The sequence below is a fragment of the Esox lucius genome, chromosome 9 (genome assembly GCF_011004845.1).
Source record: "Esox lucius isolate fEsoLuc1 chromosome 9, fEsoLuc1.pri, whole genome shotgun sequence".
Classification (NCBI taxonomy): domain Eukaryota; kingdom Metazoa; phylum Chordata; class Actinopteri; order Esociformes; family Esocidae; genus Esox; species Esox lucius.
The window spans coordinates 6,049,773-6,069,100 of NC_047577.1; the positions used below are offsets into that span (position 1 = coordinate 6,049,773).

The 19,328-nt window shown below is 41.2% G+C and overlaps 1 protein-coding gene across 3 annotated transcripts; it reads left to right on the forward strand.

The window, feature by feature from the left end:
• Positions 1 to 1,128: 1,128 nt before the first annotated feature.
• LOC105030934 (NACHT, LRR and PYD domains-containing protein 12-like) lies at positions 1,129 to 12,570 on the forward strand. Of its 3 annotated transcripts, XM_034294449.1 has the most exons (12): positions 1,129 to 1,286; positions 3,847 to 3,899; positions 4,012 to 4,260; positions 4,355 to 4,387; positions 4,513 to 4,676; positions 4,767 to 6,298; positions 7,149 to 7,367; positions 7,504 to 7,674; positions 7,791 to 7,964; positions 9,602 to 9,775; positions 10,007 to 10,056; positions 10,232 to 12,570. In XM_034294449.1, the coding sequence occupies exons 2-12, from the start codon at positions 3,854 to 3,856 to the stop codon at positions 10,819 to 10,821; spliced, it is 3,402 nt and encodes a 1,133-aa protein (XP_034150340.1). In that variant the 5' UTR covers positions 1,129 to 1,286; positions 3,847 to 3,853; the 3' UTR covers positions 10,822 to 12,570. The 3 variants fall into 3 exon arrangements, with proteins under 3 accessions (XP_034150340.1, XP_034150338.1, XP_034150339.1); XM_034294447.1 differs by having other exon boundaries at positions 4,513 to 6,298; XM_034294448.1 differs by having other exon boundaries at positions 4,585 to 6,298.
• The last annotated feature ends 6,758 nt before the right edge of the window (positions 12,571 to 19,328 follow it).

Consider the following 19,328-nt stretch of genomic DNA (forward strand, 5'->3'; position numbering starts at 1 on the left):
CATCCGACAGCGAACTCCTCTCTTTAGTACCGTATTCCTTCAAAAATGCACGCTTATATTCTCAGAGAAGTTACAGGTGGATTTCAATGTAATGCAAACATGAGTAATTTCCTCCGAGCTGTTAATTTCGGAACCTGACTGTAGCTCCTGCTTAAACCGTTCAACATCCTCTCCAACAATGTTTCGTAACAATACCCCAAACTCTCCTCAAGATGTGTGCTTTATTTCTGCTGCTCTCTTAATTTGGCGGCATAGGTTCACCAAATTGCACCTTGTCTCGTACTTGTTTCCTGCCGGAGCCGATCGCCTCCGAAACGTATCTTCCTCCAAACATTTTTCATGAAACATGAAGCTAGTATCGTAGAGAAACAATGCTAGATTTTAGTCAGACACAAAACAAACAATTATCTGCGTTTTTTCTATTTACAGATCATGGTGTGTTTGTTTGTAGATTTTTATTTTGTATCAAGCATCGCAAAACGTGAATCAAAATGTTACAAACAAATAGGAACCAAACCACAAATATAATCTGATCAGCAAATAGTAAATTGAGAGGGATACTCGCAAATCATTTCTGTAGAATGGAGTTTATTTATGGGTAGTGAAATATATTTGTGGATCGTGTTTTGTATTTGCAGATCATGAGACATTTGTTTGTGGATGTTACATTCATTTGTAAATTGTATTTTCTGTTTACACATTGTAATATACATTTGTTAATTGTGATCTGCACATTTGCAATAATTTTGAAGCAGTTCTATCTCCATAAACTCCCTTCATATTACAACCACTGCACGTGTTCTCCACAAGTCTAATCAGTGGTGAAAGTGGCTGGGTGTCATGGTTAGAAAGAACATCTAAGTCTGTGTAAGGTTTGCGTTAAGACACGTTAGTCGGAGTGGAAATTGCTTGTTTCTGTTTACGTTTTGGACACAATCACAGAGAGGTCATACCCGTATGACAAATAAGAGACAGGAAACATTGCTGTATTATCCGGCATACGGAAAATGTATTCAGTTTTCAGTGAAAGATAGACTTTGTGGCCTTAATAGAACAGTGCGCCTTTAAAAGTTTTACATGTTTTAAATGTATCATTACAGGAAGTTGCATGCTTACCAGAGTCACGAAGTGAACTTCCACAATGCCAGTTTCAAGTCAACTGTAGAGAAATGAGGCGTTGAAGCCTCCTTAAACTGGATTACTATTGTATCACTTATCATGTTTCCTTACCTGTCAGATTAGTTTTGGATTATCAAAAGGATTACATCGGATCCTTCCAAACTCTGGTGAGAGGCATCCATTTGTTCTTTATTGTTTGTTCCTGAAGATTATCTACTGTCAGCTCACTCCATTTCATGGGTGTGATCTTGTTGTGTGCAGAGTTTGAAATGAATTTAAAGTAAAGATACATTTAATTATAAAGGGAAAATGAATGAAGACTAAGCCAATTCCTAGTTTTTATATTTTGGGATATTTAGAAAATGCACAAATGAGTGCTTGTTTTTTTTACATGAACACAATTGTGTGAACTGTGTAGAATTTTAGGAACCAGGCAATTACCAAGTGATTTCACTTGCTGACGTTTGACGACAGATAATCGTGTTTTACTGACAGTGGAAGGATTGGTGCTACGCTCCATTTGCCAAGGGCACCTGCTCCGCCCTCTTTCATCCATCCCCTCCATTTCCTTCTCTCTCTTAGGATTGTGGGTACTATTTAATGCAGCTGCCATTTGAGGACCTGTGAGGCATCTGTTTCTCAAACTAGACACTCTACTGTATTTGTTCTCTTGCTCAGTTGTGTGTCGGGGCCTCCCACTTCTCTTTCTACTCTGGTTAGAGACAGTTTGTGCTGTTGTTTGAAGATAGTAGTACACAACGTTGTACAAGATCTTCAGTTCTTGGAGGTTTCTCGTATGGAATAGCCTTCATTTCTCTGAACAAGAATAGTTTCAGAATTTTTTTTTATTTGTTTCTGGGCGTTTTGAGCCTGTAATCAAACCCATCATTGCTGATGCTCCAGATACTCAACTAGTCTAAAGAAGACCAGTTTTATTGCATCTTTATTTCAGCACAAGAGTTTTCAGCTGTGCTAACATAATTGCAAAAGGGATTTTAAAATGATAAACTCGATGTGCCATAGGATCACAAGGCTGATGGTTGCTGATAATGGGCCTCTTTATGCCTATGTATATAATCCATCCCTCTCTTATATTACAGTTGTTAACAAATAGGGAGAAAATGGCGTCCGTTTGACACCACAGACTGAACAGGACATACCGTTCAGGGGACTGATGATGCTTTGCTCCATTGTGGTGTTGCATGCTCCGTTCTAAATCTGACATTCCTGGTGTCTTCAGATCGAGTACTTAAAGCCGTATTCGGCCTTTAAAGGAACATTGATTTTCTTTCTTGAAGAACACAACTTGTCAGTGCATCGTGAACTTTAGCCCAGCAGTCTCGCATCAAGTCCTTTATCTTGAACACAAGTGAAAAGAAGATTAGGTTTTGTCTTTCCTGACTTTTCTAAAATGTTATAAATGACAATACGGCAGGTAGGATGGTATGGCGGACAGTTCAAGTTAAGTTAACGTATTCATAATCGGATTAAATGATAAAAGATAAAGTCAGATGCTTTCAGTAGTTTCCTGCTTCATCCTTGTTGTGTTACAAGACTCAAACACACAGGCACCATGTCTGCAGTATAAATAGTGGTTTGAATGTGCCCCTTTGTCACATCCTGTTTCAGAACCAGTTAAATCAGGTGGAGAAGAAAGTAAAAGTATGAAGCTGAAGAAAGTACACACAGTGCTACATGAGAAATGCTTTTTCTTTTTGGTTTCAAGTAGAAACATTTGTTTCTCTGTTGAATCCAGGTTCTAATGTGGAACCAAAAACTGTCCATCCACAGGGACAGCCGAAAAACCATTATGAAACCTAAGAGTGTACAGTCTCACACCACAAGATTTAATTTTTAACCAAAATATTTCTTCCTGCTTGCTTCATTATGGAACACCTATAAGTTAACCCTCATTGCTCATTTGATTGACAACCAGATGCATTTATATATTATTTAAAAAATTCTAACCTAAATGGTGCCATGTATTAAACAAAAGTCATATATTATATTATTATCTAAACTGAAGATGAATAGTATTTAGCTGAAAATATAATAATATGCAATTATAAAGTTTGATTATGCACTGGTTGCCAGGGAGAAATACATGGATAAGGTCTGTCTGATTCTTCCTGGAACAGTGCAGGTGGTTGTCTGGCTGCCTCTTCCTGGAACAGCGCAGGTGGTTGTCTGGCTGCTTCTTCCAGGAACAGTGCATGTGGTTGTCTTGCTGGTTCTTGAAAAGGAAAATGTGTTTGTATTCAGAGAAGTCTGATAAAATCAGCCAAAACTGCTTCCAGCAGCAGCTGAAATAGATTTTTATGGGTCTAAGACCTTTGCACCTTACTGTACATATATATGTTATTATATTAGGAATTTATTTGGATCGGAGATTAGAGCAATGATAAAATGGGTTTAATTTGTTAAATCATGAGGTTCAAGACTGTTGGGACAAATATAGGGAGCAAATCAACGATAAGGAGACAAAAGAACAATCCTACTGTCAGAAGAGAAAAATAATCCTACTGTTTCCAGTGGAAGGAGAGGGTGAGGAGAGAGGAGGAGGACAGCAAGAGAGTGTCACACTTTCTTGTCAATCTAAAGAGTGAAGCAGCAAACCCAATGTGAGAGAGTTATCTGGGTTTCTTTGTTGCAGTACCAATCTGCAGACAAAGGGGGCGATGTTACCAGTCTCCATTATGTCCAATGTGTTTATGTTCATTTTCCCAGACCCACAATGTCTTACGATTCCAATGAGATGGAGGAGAGATCAGAGGAAACAGGTTAGTACAGCTGTTATTGTACATCCTCTTCTCTATTCTAGATGTTCAGTAATTAATCTGTGTTCTCTATTCTAGATGTTCAGTAATTAATCTGTCTTCTTCTCTATTCTAGATGCTGAGTTTGTGGACAGATTCAGGGCCAAGCTGATTCAAAAGGTTACCATGGTAATGGCCATAGCAGATGACCTGTTCCAGAGGGGTATGATGCATAGAGAGATGTATGATACAACCAGAGACACCAAGCCCAGTCAGAACCAGATGAGGGAGCTGTACAAATTCTTAGACTCTGGGGGAGTTAAAGTCAAATCAGCCTTCTACAGAATCCTGCAGGAGAAAGAGCCTTATTTACTCCAGGAACTGGGTAAGTCTGCTCTGTCTCTGTCTTATCGGTGTCCTCTAAACCAATGAATGAAGTCTAGAATTAAAAAGTAAAATATATTCATGTTATATTCAAGGTGGATGGACTAGGAGCCCTGGGGAGAGGAAAGGTATATTAGCTAAGAATATTATAACATAATGTACACTTACATACACACACATAATACACACAGACACACACACATTCATACTTTTACTAACTGACGTTTTGAAAATGTGTTATTGTTTCCGGTAGATGCCATCACACAGAAAGTTAAAGAGAAACTTAAAACCAGTCTAAAGAAGACGTTTTGTTTCCTGTGTGAAGGCACTGCAGATGAAAAAACTAGCCTTGACAGCATTTACACCCAGCTCTACATCACCCAGGGAGAGAGTGAAGGGGTTAATACAGAACATGAGGTTAGACAGATTGAATATAAATCCATGAAAAGAAACACATCAGACACTCCAATTAACTTTAATGACATCTTTAAACCCTCACCTGGAGAGGAGAGTGAAGAGGAGAGAACCATCAGAACCGTCATGACAAAGGGCATCGCTGGAATCGGAAAAACAGTCACAGTGCAGAAGTTCATCCTGGACTGGACAGAGGGGAGAGCCAATCAGGATTTGGATTTCATTTTTGTGCTTCCTTTCAGAGAACTGAATTTGGTTCATAAACTCCAATACAGTCTTCAAGGACTTCTGAATTACTTCCACCCTGAACTTGGAGAAATAAAGGATGCACAGAAATATGCTGACTGTAAAGTAATGTTCATCTTTGATGGTCTGGATGAAAGCAGATTACCATTAGATTTTAATCACAACTTGATGCTGAGTGATCTTAATGAGACATCATCAGTTGACAGGTTGATGACAAATCTCATTAGTGGCAAACTGATCCCCAAAGCTCTCATATGGATAACCTCCAGACCAGCAGCAGCCAATCAGATCCCTCGTAAGTACATCAGCAAGGTGACAGAAGTACGAGGGTTCAGTGACAAACAGAAAGAACAGTACTTTTGGAAGAATATCCAGGATGAGAACCGGGCCAGGAGAATCATCTCACACATTAAAACATCAAGAAGCCTCCACATCATGTGTCACATACCAGTCTTCTGTTGGATTACTGCCAGGGTTCTTCAGCACATGATGACTGAAGGAAAGAGTGGAGATATCACAACTCTGACTGAGATGTACACTCACCTCACACTCATTCTGACAAATCTGAAAAGCACAAAGTATGATGGCAAAATTGAGGATGATTTGGTCACAATCACAGAAAGAAATAAAGACATAATTATCAAACTGGCACAGCTGGCATTTAAACAGCTGATGAAGGGAAACGTCATTTTCTATGAGAAAGACCTGGAAGAATGTGGTATTGATTTCAGTGAAGCCTCGGTGTACTCTGGGTTTTGCACAGAAATCCTGAAAGAAGAGTTTGGGTTGTATAAGAAGAAGGTGTACTGCTTTGTTCACCTGAGCTTCCAGGAGTTCCTTGCTGCTCTTTATGTGTTCCACTGCTGTGTGACCAAGAACATCAAGGACCTGAAGTATTTAATTAAATATGTGTCTTCAGAACTGCCCTTTCATCAGCTGCTGAAGAGGATAGTGGATAAAACATTAGAGAGTGAGAATGGACACCTGGACCTGTTCCTCCGCTTCCTAGTTGGCATCACACTGGAGTCCAACCAGAGACTGTTACAAGGAATACTGCCACAGACAGAGATCAGCTCAGAGACTGTTGATGAAATAAAGAAATACCTCAGGGAGCCGAATGTAGAGCAAGTCTCACCTGACAGCTACATCAATCTACTAACCTGTTTGACTGAGATGAAAGATGATTCAGTACATGAGGACATTGACAAGTTCCTGAAGTCAAAAAACCAAACAGGACTCTCAGATACACACTTCTCAGCATTGGCCAACGCACTGCTGATGTCAAAGGGTGTGCTGGATGAGATTGACTTAAGGACATACAACTTGTTACCTGGATTTATAAGTCTGTTCCCAGCTGTCAGGAAATACAGAAAGGCAATGTAAGTAATCTCACAATGTCAAGCTCACAACCATCACACACCAATGAATGATGTATTTATTTACTTTTAAGACTTTGGAACTGCTGATGGTTTTGTGTTTAATGTTGGTACTTTGAGGGTTATGATGACGTTCTAGCTGCTGGCATGATAACGATATATATCCTTATTTACAAGCCTCTACAAAACCCAAACACAGAGATAGAATAATGGAAGAGAGAAAACGGAGAACAGTGTTTGAGGTAAGGACAGGATCATAGCACATAGACTTACAACAGCACACAATCCATGAGGTGCATGTTACAACCAGACATACATTTACACAACATGATTGATGAGGTGCAGGTGTGTCAACGGGGTGCGCTGCTGCCACCATCTCCTGTCGGCAGTTGGTACACCGTTGAGGTGGAGCCCCGGAGAGGGAGAGATGACCGTGACAAATTCTACATGCAGGGGCAGTGCCAAGATATCCCTCCCCATGGGACCAGACCTTTTGGGAACATAATTATATTCTAGGGTTGCCTAGTGCAGGGGTTCTCAAACCTCTCCTGGGGACCCCCAACCATTCCATGTATCAGCTGTATCCCTGAGCTAGCACACCGGAATCAACTTGTTAACTAATTATCAAGCCCTTGGCTACTTGATGCAGGTGAGCTAGTTCAGGGCTACAACAACACTGAGAGACACCTGGGGGTCCCCAGCCGTCCCTGGTTCTCAAAGGAATGAAAGTCTCCAACTGTTATTAGTTGAGATTAAGCATCTCTAGTCTTTTTGCAAATGTTGTATCTCGACCTGCATGTTGTGATCAGTCATATGTACAGCAGTATGAATCATATTCTCTCTGTTTCTACAGACTGGTTGGCTATCAGTTATTTAAAGAGGAATATGAATCAGTGGCCTCCATTCTCCAATCAGAAGATTCACATCTGAGAGAACTGCACCTGAAAGACAGCGTTTTTGCTTATAATTTCAAATTTGAGGATGATGTTGTGGATGATTATGATGAAGACATCAGTCTGACTGTTCTCTGTGCTGCTCTGAAACATTCACACTGTAAACTGGAGACACTGAGGTTGGTAGCATTGAAGACATCTTGACATCTTTAAAACATGAAGGATTTATCATTGCTTGATAGTTATTTTATTAAGGTCTCCCTGACCTCCACTACATCACACTCTGAATGACTGACATTGTCTCTGTTTTAACAGACTGGGTAACTTCAGACTCTCTGAGGTCGACTGTAGATCACTGGCATCTGTTCTTCAATCAGAAAACTCACCTCTGAGAGAACTGGACCTGAGGAACTGGATGCTGTCTGATGATAGGAGTGAACTCTTTACAGCTCTGAAAAATACACACTGTAAACTACAGTGTCTGAGGTTAGAACTGTACTAAGGAAGAGGTCCTCACAAGACAAAAACATAGATTGTTTGACTGTTTGTTAAAGACTAACAGCACTGACATTTTTGCATGTTACAATGTATTTCCAATTTAGGCTGAATAGGTGTTATCTGACAGAGAGATGTTGTGAAACATTGGCCTCAGCTCTCAGTTCAAACTCCTCTCACCTGAAAGAGTTGGATCTGAGTAACAATGACCTGCTGGACTCTGGGGTGATGCTGCTCTCTGTGGGACTGAGACATCATTACTGTAAAGTGGAAAAACTAAGGTTGGTAGTAGAAACATACAGGAAGGAGTGTTGAGAATTATAGAAGCCAGTTTGTCTGCTTAACCAATGATAAAAGTACAGTTTTCATGTCTTGCTAGATTTTAGTGAAACATGTATTTAGGTTGTCTTGTCTGCTAAAACTATTTGAATAGGATCCCACATTAGCTGTGTGTTTCCTACATCAGTAAAGTATTAATGGTCCATCACAGTGGCCCTCATTTATCATTCTTGCGTAGAAACGGGCGTATATGTTGGCGTAAGATTTTGCTTACACTCCTCTCATCGCCTGATTTATGAAACTGTGCGTACCTTTAAAATCCAGGTGTACGCAATACCTTCCCTTGATAAATGCCGCGGATGAAAACGATCGTCATTAGAATAACACGCCCCTATATATTCAAGTCTCCGCTTCCCCCACGCCCTCATTTTACGCCATGGACACACGAAAGACGGCAAAAAAGCGAAACTTCTCTGACGTGGAGATTGAGACGATCACCAGGGAGGTAGAAAGAAATAAAATTGTTTCATTTGGCAGTTTAAAAAGCGGAATAAAAGATGATGATGTGATGTGGAGTACCATTCATTCACATTAATAACTGCATGACAATTTGTAATATTCGTCTTATTATTTCATGATATTTATCAATGACGTTTATTGTTATTTAGAAGAAGAATGTCGTTATTATTATTATTTCTATTATTGTCTAAAAGAAGAAGAATGTCATTTTTATTATTTTGTCAGTCTGAATTATATTTTGGTAATTCAAAGCCTTTTATTACTGAACCCAGTCCATGCGCAACTGCCGGGCCTAACCCTGAAACGTCATGTAAAGCGCACAGACGCATCTGAAGGAATACATATAAGTCAAATGCTTTGGTAAAGTCACACAAATGAAACCTTGAAGTCCATGTTGCACAAAAATAAACACTGAAGTTTGTAATTATGTTTTTTTTTTTTTTTTTTACAGTAGGTCATAATATATCACATCTTTTAGTTTGTCAGTGCTTTAGGATTTTCTTTTCTGCGCTGTTAAGGTTTCATTTCTCTCCGCCATGTCCATGTGCAATATTTTGTTGTCATCCATCCACCAAAGATCACTCCAAATATAACTATTAATACTGTTTTATTTTCAGTTTACATCTCTGCACTGGCATAACATCAGTGCACGAGGGAACTGCAGCAGGGGCTGAGTATACGGCTACACATTTTTTACTTGAGACAGGTCAAAATAAAAGTCCCGTCTCTTCACACATGCGCACAATTAACTCTTGCACAATTTTGGGTATACAACAGTCAGTATCATAATTAAACAACATAATATAACATAAATGATGAGAACATATAACTCAACATGCGCATTTCCGCACTAACTCAAAACGTGCGTACACCACCTCCTGAGCTGGCGTAGGATTTGAGAGTGCCGTACGCCAACGTCCATATTGATAAATCTCAAAGTCACCGTGGTTTTGGGTGTACGCCAGGTGTACGCTGGAAATTTGGTGTACGCACTTTTGATAAATGAGGGCCAGTGACTGGACTACAATACAGGAGATTTAAGACAAATGGGTTCAACCTCAGTTTTCACCACCAGAGGGCAGAAGTCCTGTTGTTAAATCATGAGGTCTTCTCTCTGCAGGCTGTCATTCTGTAGAGTCACAGAGGAAGGCTGTGCTTCTCTGGCTTCAGCTCTGTGGTCAAATCCCTCCCACCTGAGAGAACTGGACCTGAGCTTCAATCACCCAGGAGACTCTGGAGTGAGGATGCTCTCTGGTAGACTGGAGGATCCTGACTGTAGACTGGAGAAACTGAAGTTAGTACAGCTACTGTGAAAATATGATCTGTATAAATGCACATTAAATGCTCTCATTTTACAGCATCATGCATCACATTCTAGTTGCCAACCTGTTTTGTTTACTTGATGTTGATCCATGATTGAGATCCATCTGATCCCGATAAGATCTTTTAATTTGTCCCCTTTTTGGGATTAGATTTGTCTCAATGCAGGCTGTCACCATTCTGTGTTTCTCTGTCTCTACCACAGTGTGGACCATAATGAAGAGATCTGGGTGAACCCAAAGCTGATGAAGGAATGTAAGAGTGTTAGTTTGAAGGAATCCATTTATTAGACATTATTTATTAACAAACCTATTATTCAACTGAAATAGCATGAAGTAAATGGACTAAACCCCAGATACACACACTGCCCCCCCACCACTGTCTCCACACACAACATTCTGTGTCCTCTAACTGGTCCTCTCATCTGCAGATTACTGTCATCTCACTCTGGACCCAAACACAGCAAACAGAAAACTCTTCCTGTCTGAGGGGAACCGAAGAGTGGAGAAGGTGAAAGAGGAGCAGCCGTATCCTGATCACCCAGACAGATTTGACTATATGATCTATATGTTGTGTAGAGAGGGTCTGACCGGACGCCGTTACTGGGAGGTGGAGAGGAGTAGGATACAAATGGCAGTGACATATAAAGACATCAGGAGAAAAGGAAAAAGTGATGCCTGTGCGTTTGGATTCAATGACAAGTCCTGGAGCCTGGTGATCAACAAGGGTTTTTACATCACCTCCCACAATAGGGAACTAACTTGTATACCTGCTCCTCACCTCATCCATCCTCCTCAACCCCAGAGACACCTGACCTCCTCTCCTCCAATCAGAGTAGGAGTGTTTCTGGACTGGTCGGCCGGCACCCTGTCCTTCTATGAGGTCCACTCTGACACAATGACCCACCTGTACACATTCCACACCACATTCACTGAGCCCCTCTACCCAGGGTTTGGGGTTTGGGGGGATGGTTGTTCAGTGGGCCTGTGTCAGGTAGGAACTCTATGGTCTCCATGGTAACAGTCACAGTGTTCTAACCAACCAGGTGACATGATGGGTGTTTTTAACAGTTTCTTGTAGAGTATTTTTAACTTTTTTCAGTGATTTTTGCCGGACTGTGTAAGCGGAGCGGCCAAGAAGAGCGAATGTCTCTTACAGAGTGAGTGGGTGACTGACTACGCATTGATAAATAATGTAGTGGTTAGAGACGCGTACCGCCCCATAGATGACCGCCGTTCAGTCCTGGCCGAAAAAACTCATCCGGCATTAGGATTTGTTCAGGATACATGCTTCAGTAGCTACGTTATAGTAAGCCTAAAATACAACTTTACGGTTATATTGGGATGGACGAACTGAACCGACAAGGACCATTTCGATTTACATAGCGTAGGTCTCATAGCGTAGTGGTTGGCTAGCTGTCACTGTTTTCTAAGGAAACAAACAAACCATGGAGTGATTGGTGTTATTGTTTTAATTATAGGTACAGCACTGTACAGCCAGACTAATGCTTCGCTGGCTATTAGCTTCAAGAGCTACATTATAGTCAGCTTAACATTTTAAAAATGATGGTTATATTGTGATGGACGAACTGCACTGGCAATGAACGGATTTACATAGCGTACTTCACGTAGCGTAGTGGAACCAGCCATGGAGTGATTGGAGCCATTGTTTTAATTCTAGGTACTGTATAGCTATTAGCTAACCATCTACAGTAAACATGTTCTAATTTGAATGTAGAATAGCGACCCTGTTATTTGGTTTGGATGTTAGCTAATGTAGGGAAGTTGTTTCAATGTCCGTGGAGTTTCGACTAATTGGTTTAACAATGCCGAAGTATAAAGACAACACTGCACAACACCCGCTGTTTATAGACACTGTGTGTAACATAAACCGCGTATTGAATCCAGCCAGTGACAACAACATTTATTTCTTCTAATCACAGGCGGGCAGAACTAGGTTTTCCTGGTTCCTTTTGTTGTTTTGATTGATCTAATGTCAGGATTGTAATGTTTTTATATTTTCATTTCTCTTTCTGAGTCACTGTCTCTTTTTATGGATGAACACATTGTTTTTATGGATAATAAAATAATTCTGATGACTTTTTCTTTGAACAATTTTAAAATATTTTTTGAGGGCAAGATCCAGCTGATAAACAATAATTATAGTCTTTCACAGCCTTTTGTTGGAGCTTCGTATTCACAAGCTCCAACCAACAAACAGCCGTCTCTCAAATGCTTTTAGCATGTAGGAGTGATGTCACTATCTTTAGTCTTGACAGATTGAGGGTCAGGGACTGTAGCACACTATTCCTATAGCACACTATTCCTGTAGCACACTATTCCTGTAGCACACTATTCCTATAGCACACTATTCCTATAGCACACTATTCCTGTAGCACACTATTCCTGTAGCACACTATTCCTATTGCACATTATTCCTATAGCACACCACTGCTTTAAGGGTCAGGATGGGGGCACTACTTAGTGAATAGTGTGCCATTTGGGACTGAGTTTGGATGAGAAGTAACATCTAATGTCTGCCTCAGTGTCACTAGTTTATGTCATGTCTTTCTAATGACACCTGGCTGTTGTTTAACGCCAAACCCACACGCAAAATAAATATAATGGAATATATTTTGACAAAATGAATGTGCGTGTATTTTTACAAAAGGTATCCGTGTGTATGTATTTAAATGACGTCTAAATATGTAGTTATATGTACAACCCCGTTTCCAAAAATGTTGGGACGCTGCGTAAAATGCAAATTAAAAACAGAATGCAATTGATGTGCAAATCATTAATCTTTTTATTTAATTGAAAATAGTACAAAGACAACATATCAAATGGTGAAACTAAGACATTTTATTGTTTTTGGAAAATACATTCTCATTTTGCATTTGAGGAGGGGCAACACATTTCAAAAAATTTGGGGACAGGGTCATGCTTACCACTGTTGCATCACCTCTTTTAACAATAATCAGTAAGCGTTTGGGAAGGAGTCCAGTTGCTGTAGTTCTGAAAGTGAAATGTATTCACCTTCGTGCTTGATATAGGCCTTTAGCTGCTCAACAGTTCAGGGTCTCCTTTGTTGTATTTTTCGTTTCCTAATTTTCAATAGGGTACAGGTCTGTGATGCAGGCAGGCCAGTTCAGCACCTGGACTCTCACTACGGAGCCCACTGATACTTTTCTCTGTCTGAGGGGACCAGGCGGGTGGAAGAGAACGTGTTACAGGAGCGTCTGTTTCCTGATCACCCAGAGACATTTGAATCCTGGACTCAGGTGCTGTGTAGAGAGGGTCTGACCGGACCCTGTTACTGGTCGCTGTTCCATCCTCTTTCATCAATCCCCTCCATTTCCTTCTCCCTCCCTCACCCCACCCTCCCTCCCCCACCCCACCCTCCCTCCCTCCCCCACCCCAACCTCCCTCCCCCAGCCCTCCCTCCCTCCCCCACCCACCCACCCAGGTTTGAAGTTGCTTTGACCGGAGGGTTTGTCTAGACCGAGCCGGACAGGACACTGTCCCTCATTCAAACGTGCGCACAATCAAATTTAATCTTAATTAATGATCGTACTATTTCACCGACAGTGCTGGTATTCCTCAACATTATCTTTATCGTATACTTACGATCGAACTCATGTCTGGTCGGAGACCGTGTTTATCAACATAAAAAAAATACTGCTTGATTCACAATAAGCCCATCATTATCATGAAAAACAACTGAAGTAACTGCCTCAGAAACAACAACCACAATTATAATAATAGGTTATAGATGGGGAATACAGCACCTAGCCTACAAATGTACCACAATATTAAATGTTGTATCACTGCCTCATTAATTTTCACTTTATTCTGCGTTTTCTATCTCTTATTTCTGTTTGTAAGGTTTGAATTGCCGCTAGACAAACAACTTGCTTTACCTTGCTTTTCACTCAGACCTGTATGGTCGACATACTTGGAGATCATACTAGGTGAGGGGTTGGCTACTACCTTAACTACTGGAAGAGCCACTTTTGAGAAAGTGAAAACAATTTCTGGAGGCGCAAAAAATATATCACTGGGCAAACTAGAATTTTTGCGCTTGGAGAAGAATGTAATCATTTTAAAACAATGATAACAATAATGCTTAAAAATACCATTCATAATTATATTTTAAGGACTGTTTTTATGTCAAAGCCCGTGGAGCCACTGGGAAGGGGTTAAAGAGCCGCATGCAGCACGTGAGCCGCGGGTTACCTACCACTGTAGTAGGTCATTAAAACTTTGCTGGCTGGCATCTTGATTAGCTAACAGGTATTAAATTGACTAGTGAAGGTAAATAAACCAGTGGTTCTGGGTCAAGCAGTTACCCTAATAATGACAGCGCTTGGTCTTGGCTGAGAGGAGAAAGAGTGTTCCGTAACTGCGCTGATTTTGTCATCGATAATGACAATGGTTTATTAGCCGTTTTAGGCTATAATTTATGCTGAAAGCTGTTAATTGATAGGTTGATGATTGCCACACCCACAAACATTACAGGTGTGTAATATGTATATAAGGACAGGTGCGGCGCGTTCTCACATCCACGGCTTTATCCGATGTGTCAATCTGTGATGACGTCTGTGTTCATTTAGACTCACACTAGGTGATCGTGTCTCCCCCCATCTGAATCTGAGATCATTTCTGAGAAGGTTTCATGAATGAGGGCCAGTGTCTCTGACCCACGTGTCTGAGGGAACAGAGTTGGATTGGCCAGGGTTAAAGGTCACTGTTACGTCCCCTGTTCAAAATCCCTGTAGTGTTCTGTGTATGTGTCTACTCAGTACAGGTGACAATATTCTTCAATCAAGCTCATCAATGACTCCGCCTACCCCGTTACCCGGTTCAGCTGTTTCCACTCACCATCTGTCCCATCATGCATTTCTGAGCAGTATATGTACTTCTGGTTTTTGGTCATTCTCTCTCTCACTCTCCGTGCGTAAGGTTGTGTATGTGGTTTCTGGTTTGTTGTGAAGTGTTTTGTGGTTAGGATTGTTGTGGATGTAGTTAAGTGGATTTTGCGTGGTTTGGAATGAGAGCTGTGTGTGTGGTTGGCTTGTTTGTGGTTGAACTTTGTTTGTACAAGTGGTACATTGCCTAACATTTTTATTTCTTCTTGTTTCTACAGGGAGTGAGGAGTAGTTTAGCCCTGCTCCGGAGTCTACATCCCTGCACGTAGGGTAACTCCCCTGTCTAGGCACACTAGTTACACCTGGCTGGGCCACCTACTGTAAGTTTGGGTAGGGCGCCCTGACAGTGTGCCAGATCAGCTTCTGTGTTTTGGGTGGGAGTTAGGACAGGTAAGGGGGTGGGAGGCTGTTTGCTTCTTTCTTTGATTTGGTACCGCCAGTTCTCCTCATCTCCCTGATATTATTACCGTGGCTAAATAAAAGCCTGCGTTGTACGGTACTTCTGTGTGTTGTGTCCTTACTCGCACTACGACCCCATACCCTTTTGCTGGCTGCAGGGCGTCCTTGTGCAGTGGCGTGGCTCCCACTCCCCTCCTGGGGAGGACAGAACGTAACAGTCACGGCTGACTGAACATCACGTTGAAAAGGAGAAAAGTTGACATGTGTAGTCAAACCTTGTTCTGAAACGGTTTGCTTTTATTCCAATGAATTCTACATCTAGGATGGTACCAAATGGGTCAAAGAAAGTCAGATGGACAGTAGACTCAAGACTTTGACCTCACGGGTAACAAAAACATCCCAGGAAGCCCAAAAATGTAACCCATGTCATGATCTCAGACACTCCCTGCAGTGGATTTAAAAAGCATTCACTGAAGAGAATTTCCACCATTGTTAAATTCATCTGAGAGACTATATATTCATGTGAGAGACTATATATTCATGTGAAGTCACCGTAGCCGACTGGCGCTGATGATAACCAGAACAACCAGTCCAGGTGTGGGGGAGGAGCTTCAGGATGGAAGGGATGTAAAACCATGACAACACCACCTCAATACGACACAATCTCACCGTCCCACATCAGTCCAAAGAGAGCAGAGATGAGGTAAAGAAGAGGACACTTGGTAAGATGGATGACTTGTCATTAATTATGTTATGATTTTACAAGATATTGCTATTACCCTGTTTTATTAACAGTCTTTGGAAGATGGGTTGGACATCATTTTTTGGGGGGTTGCTGAGCCTGGATTCTACAGTGTTTCACTGGCTTTGCAATTTACATATTGTACAGTATGAATGGAATGGCTCTTATCTGTGATCTGAATTCACCAAAGCAACTTTAAAACTTCATCCCCTGGGAGGGTTAACTGCCTTGCTTAGGAACAAAATGACAGATTTTTCACATTGCTGGTTAACAGGCTTAAATGGCAACTTTTCAGTTGCTGGCAACCAGTAAGGCAAACTAATGGATACGGATGATGTAGATTTGTAGAAACAACAAGCAAAGAGAAAAATTTTGATCCTACAGGTACATTATACAAGTATTTGAATACTTGTATAATGCATTTATTGGTGCACAGCGCTGTAATCTCTTGTGGATAGATGACTGAAATATAAATGGTCCTGTAGAGGTCATGAAATAACAGTTTGATGGAGAGCAGTGTTAGTTTCACAAGGGGAGGGTAGATTTGAAACCTTAGACATTCTGATCGCAGATGCATTCTGTGATTCTGACAGTCTGGTTCCGATCTCAGATGCATTCTGTGATTCTGACATTCTGGTTCCGATCTCAGATGCATTCTGTTGCTCTTCATCAAGCGTGGCAGTACAGGCTGAACAGAATGTGCTGCTCACATAACTGATGATGCTTTCCTCCATTGTGTTGTTGCCTGCGTCATGCTGACATTCCTGGCACGTCGTCCAGACACATATGTGCCTTCAGATCGAGTAGTTAAAGCCTGAGACAGCATTTAAAAGGAACTTTCATTTTCATTCTTGAAGAACACATCAGTACATCGAAAGCTTCGGCCCGGCAGTCACACATCATGTCCTTTATCTGGAACGTGAGCGTAAAATAAAAGTTGTTTTGTCTTTTGGGAATATTTCATGAATGACGATACAGCTGGGAGGATGGTCTGGTAGATGGTCAAAGTTTAGCAGCAGATTACATGATAAAAGAGGAAGTCCAATGCTTTCAGTAGTTTCCTGCTTTTTCAATGTTGTGTTACGAGACTCACACTCACAGGCACCATGTCTGTGGTATAAATAGGGGTTTGAATGTGCCCCTTAGTCACATCCTGTATCAGAACCAGTAAAAGCAGGTAAGGAAGTGAGTAAAAGTGACAAGTTAAAGCCTTTCAACAAACTACACGCCACAGTATTACGCACACAGTACTACAGGCCACAGTACTACACACACAGTACTACACACACAGTACTACAGGCCACAGTATTACACACACAGCACTACACACACAGTACTACAGGCCACAGTACTACACACACAGTACTACAGACCACAGTACTACAGGCCACAGTACAACACACCCAGTACTACACACACAGTCCTACACACCAAAGTACTACAGGCCACAGTACTACACACACAGTACTACACGCCACAGTACCACACACAAAGTAATACACACACAGTACTACACACCCCAGTACTACACACACAGTATTACGCACACAGTACTACAGGCCACAGTACTACACACACAGTACTACAGGCCACAGTATTACACACACAGCACTACACACACAGTACTACAGGCCACAGTACTACACACACAGTACTACAGGCCACAGTACTACAGGCCACAGTACAACACACCCAGTACTACACACACAGTCCTACACACCAAAGTACTACAGGCCACAGTACTACACACACAGTACTACACGCCACAGTACCACACACAATGTAATACACACACAGTACTACACACCCCAGTACTACACACACAGTACTACACACCCCAGTACTACACACACAGTACTACACACCACAGTACTACACACCACAGTACTACACACCACAGTAGTATTCATGTGGAGAAATTATTTTTCATTTTGTTTTCACGTGGGAAAACTTCCATTTTGTCTGTTGAATCCAGGTTCTAATCTGGAACCAAAAACTGTCCACCAGTGACGGTTGCTCCACATGGCGCTGCGGACCGTCTCCCTCTCCGGCACTCCACCTCGCTGGCGGGAGATGAAGGCAGCAGCGCACCTCACAGACACACCTGTTCCTCATCACTGTGTTGTCCATTTAACTTCCTTGTTTTCACCAGCACCTCACAGGTTGTGTCCTGTTGAGTAAAAGACCATGTGGTGCTGACATTCGCTTCCAAACAAAGTACAGAAACTTTCATGTCATTGTCGTTTTGTTGTTTTCATTTTTGGTCACTTTTACGCACACTCGCTTCTCTCGCATCTCACACCAGCCAAAGGGACAGCTGAAGAACTGATATGAAACCTTCTAAGAGTGTACACTCCCACAAGAATGTTTCATATTGAACCAAAAATCTTTCTCCTGCTTGTTTCATTTTGAACATCTATAAGTTAACCCTCATGTCTCTTTATGAGCCAAATCTGGGTTCACATGAGTTTTGTAAAAATATAAAATAATTCTAATTTAAACTGGACCTTATTTTGCCGACCAGGTGTGTTTAAACCTTAAATGGTGCCATGTAGTAAAGATAAGTCAATTGAAATTTGTTTCATACAGTGGATATAAAAAGTCTAAGAGACCACTGCAAATTGTATGCTTATGTTCTTCACTCAAAACCTTCCTTTTCGACTTTGTGGAAAGGAAAGAAAAAGTTGCAGTGGTCTCTTAATTGTTCCCGTAGCTGTATAGTTTGTTATTAAGCACTGGATGAGGGCTAACTATTTCTTCCTGGAACAGCCCAGTTGGTTATCTGGCTGCTTGTTCCTGGAACAGCCCAGTTGGTTATCTGGCTGGTTCTTGAAAATAAGAAAAATGTGTTCATATTCAGAGATAAGCCTGATTTAATCAGTCCAAACTGCTTCCAGTTGTCAGCCGCAGCTGATAGAGACGTTCAGGTGCCTAAGACTTTTGCAATTTACTGTACATGCATATATTGTTATATTGTTCATTTATTTGGAGTTTGGAACAATGATTAAATAGGTTTTGTGTGTTCACTCATGAGGATCAAGACTGTTGGGACAAAGAGATGGCGAGCAACTAATCTATAAGAAGGAAAGAATAGGAAAACAATCCTACTGTCTCCAGAGAAAAACAGAGGTTGAGGAGAGAGGAGGACAGCGACGACAGTGACAGAAAGTGTGACAATCTAAGTAGTGCAGCAACAAACCTTGTCCAATGTGAGACAGTTGTTTTGGTTTCTTTGTTGTAGTGCCAGTCACAGGGGGGCGATGTTTCTAGTCTCCATATATGACCAATGTGTGTTTATGTTCATTTTCCCAGACCCACACTCTCTTACGATTCCAATGAGATGGAGGAGAGATCAGAGGAAATGGGTTAGTACAGCTGTTATTCTGTACTAACCTTCAGAGAATCATCAGAAATGATCCTTCTGAATATAAATGTGTCATTATATTTTTCAGTAAAATT